The sequence below is a fragment of the Drosophila subpulchrella genome, unplaced genomic scaffold, assembly GCF_014743375.2.
Source record: "Drosophila subpulchrella strain 33 F10 #4 breed RU33 unplaced genomic scaffold, RU_Dsub_v1.1 Primary Assembly Seq55, whole genome shotgun sequence".
Lineage (NCBI taxonomy): Eukaryota > Metazoa > Arthropoda > Insecta > Diptera > Drosophilidae > Drosophila > Drosophila subpulchrella.
Window position 1 is genome coordinate 566781 of NW_023665692.1, and position 2572 is coordinate 569352.

Consider the following 2572-nt stretch of genomic DNA (forward strand, 5'->3'; position numbering starts at 1 on the left):
AGAGTAAAAGGGTATACTAGATTCGTCGGAAAGTATGTAACAGGCAGAAGGAAGCGTTTACGACCCCATAAAGTATATATATTCTTGATCAGGATCACTAGCCGAGTCGATCTAGCCATGTCCGTCTGTCCGTCTGTCCGTCTGTCTGTCCGGATGAACGCTGAGATCTCGGAAACTATGAGAGCTAGGCTATTGAGATTTGGCGTGAAGATTCCTGAGCTTCTTACGCAGCGCAAGTTTGTTTCAGTAGAGTGCCACGCCCACTTTTACGCCCACAAACCGCCCAAAACTGTGGCTCCTACAGTTTTGATGCTAGAATAATAATTTTAACTGAAATGTATTGTACTCATCAATACCTATCGAATGATAAAAAAAAAGTTTGCCACGCCCACTTTTACGCCCACAAACCGCCCACAAACTTTAAAAAATCGTAAATATGAACGTGGATATCTCGGAAACTATCAAGGATAGAGAATTGGGATCTCAGATTTATATTCCGTAGCTTTGTGCGCAGCGCAAGCTTCTCACGCAAATATGCCACGCCCACTCTAACGCCCACAAACCGCCCAAACCTGTGGCGCCCACAATTTTCATGCTAGATACAAAATTTTAACTGAACTTTATTGGTCTCGTCAAAACCTATCGATTGCCACGCCCACTCTAACGCCCATAACGCTTAAATCTGTCTACCGCTGATAGGTGGCGCATTTCAATATCGCTTTGCTGCTTGCATATCTCCATTTTCCTTTAGTCCCTTAAGGTGAGTAACGGGTATCTGATAGTCGAGGTACTCGACTATAGCGTTCTTCCTTGTTTTTTTGTTTATTTATTGTGTGAATACCCGGATGCCCGCGACTCCGAGCCTCACCCGGTACCTCCTTCCGCCTTCGTTGACCAGGACGCAACGCCTGCCGCCCTTCCGCCGTGCCGTCGCGACCGCGGGTGCCTCCTCAATTCCCTCCGGCCACTCGCTCCTGGCAACCTCGCGCCAACCGCCTTCTTCCGGGGCCGACACTTGCCGCATGAACTGCGGCCGCGGGCCCGTCGATCCGGGCGTCGAAGTTTGCTGCTGCAACGGAGGTCTTTGGGTGGCCGGTGGCTCGGGCCACACCCACGGTCCCTTCTCCAGCGACTCTGCCTCCCCCGTCGTTGCCGTCGTCGCCGGTGTTGGCGGGCCCGTGCTTGGTGTCGGCGGGACCCACGCATCCTGTCGGCTTCTCGTCCGGGGGTCCCGAGGGTTGACCTTGGGTACCCCCTCCTCCCATATCCTGGGCTCCTCCTTCGTCGGTCCTGTCGCGGGCCCCTCGGGCCACGTCCATACCAGCGTCTGCTGCCGCCAACGCACGCCCTCGGCCACGAACGCCCGTGTGCTGTGGCTCACGTGCGCGGCCGGCACCTCCGTCCGCACCACCGACGGCTCCTCCGCCCGTGCCTGGTGGACTTCCTCCTCCTGTGGTTGTGGCATTGGCTGCGTGGTCGCCTCTTCGCTTGGCGTGTGCTCCTCCGGTCGCTGTGGCTCGATGTATCGCGGCGTGGGTGGCCGGACCGGCCTCCACGGCGGCGTGGCCAACGGTGCTCCTCCTTCGCCGTCTCGAGCGCCGTCTGTGAGCCACTCCCCCTCGTAGCGGGGAGTGGGTGGTACCTCGGGCCACCACCGCGGAGGGGATGGCGCGCATGGCTCGTCCTCGTCCTCGCTCCTCGGACTGGGCTACTCGGCCGCGTATCTGGGGGTGAGTGGCACTTCCCACGCGTCCTCCACCGGTGCCTCCCACAGCCGTCGCTTCTCTTCCTCCGCCTCTCGCAAGCGGGCATGCCATCGCGTCGCCGCCGCCTCGTGGTCCTGCCGCAGCCGCGCCTGCCATCTCGCCTCCTCCTCCGTCGACCGCTGCTGCTCCTCGTCCGACGGCTCCCGCTCTCGGAAACGTTTCCGAGTCTCCTCGGTGGCCCGACAGACATCCTCCGAGTGGCTCCTCGGGAGTTCCGCTCCTCCGATGTCCGTCGTCCCGCGCGGTATCCGACCGCCCGCCGCCGCCATCCGGAGTCGCCACTCTCCCTCCTCGACGGCGGGATCGCCGACCACCTCCACGTCGCTGTCGGAGCTCACCGCGGGTTCTGGTGCGGAGTCCTCGTCGCGGGTCCGCTTCAGGGCCCGAAGCGGAGCTCGGGTAGGCCGGGTCTCCGACCATCCTTGCCCCGGGCGAGGTTCCTGGAGGGCCGCCATCCTCCTGCGTGCTTCGGCTCTGGTGACGCGTGTGCTCATTTTGGTGTTCTGATTTTTAGTGCTCGACCGTCGCCAGGCTCCCCATACATGAAACCTCGGTTGCGCGCCTTCCTTTTGCCCGATACCGTTATGTCCTTTCTTTGGGGCGCTCGCTCTCTTACGGTACAGCTCTCTTTGCTGTACCGTCTTCCCCCTTTCTTCGCAAGCCACAAGTTGTACTCCCTCAGATCACCGTGGCACTCTGGATGCTGCGGTTCGTTGTACTTCCCGGCTCACCCTTGGTGAGTATTCTTGGAAGTTGTCCTTGGGCCTACACCTTGCTTCGGGGCGTTCCTGGTTGGTATCCTTGGT

The 2572-nt window shown here is 59.7% G+C and overlaps 1 protein-coding gene across 1 annotated transcript; it reads right to left on the bottom strand.

Moving 5' to 3' along the window:
• Window positions 1-826: 826 nt before the first annotated feature.
• Window positions 827-2260, bottom strand: LOC119562538 (nascent polypeptide-associated complex subunit alpha, muscle-specific form-like). The gene is made up of 3 exons (XM_037875733.1): window positions 2049-2260; window positions 1760-1970; window positions 827-1708 (listed from the first exon to the last, which is right to left on the bottom strand). Exons 1-3 carry the CDS (start codon window positions 2258-2260, stop codon window positions 827-829), a joined length of 1305 nt encoding a protein of 434 aa, XP_037731661.1.
• Window positions 2261-2572: the final 312 nt, after the last annotated feature.

Bases quoted from the DNA above. Each gene is read 5' to 3' on its own strand.
- LOC119562538 (XM_037875733.1), bottom strand. From the start codon at position 2,260: ATGAGCACACGCGTCACCAGAGCCGAAGCACGCAGGAGGATGGCGGCC. The intron at 1,971-2,048 runs GTGGCGACTCCG...GGAACTCCCGAG, and splicing joins CCCGCCGTCGAGGAGGGAGA to GAGCCACTCGGAGGATGTCT. The intron at 1,709-1,759 runs GTGGAGGACGCG...GCGGCCGAGTAG, and splicing joins GACGGCTGTGGGAGGCACCG to CCCAGTCCGAGGAGCGAGGA.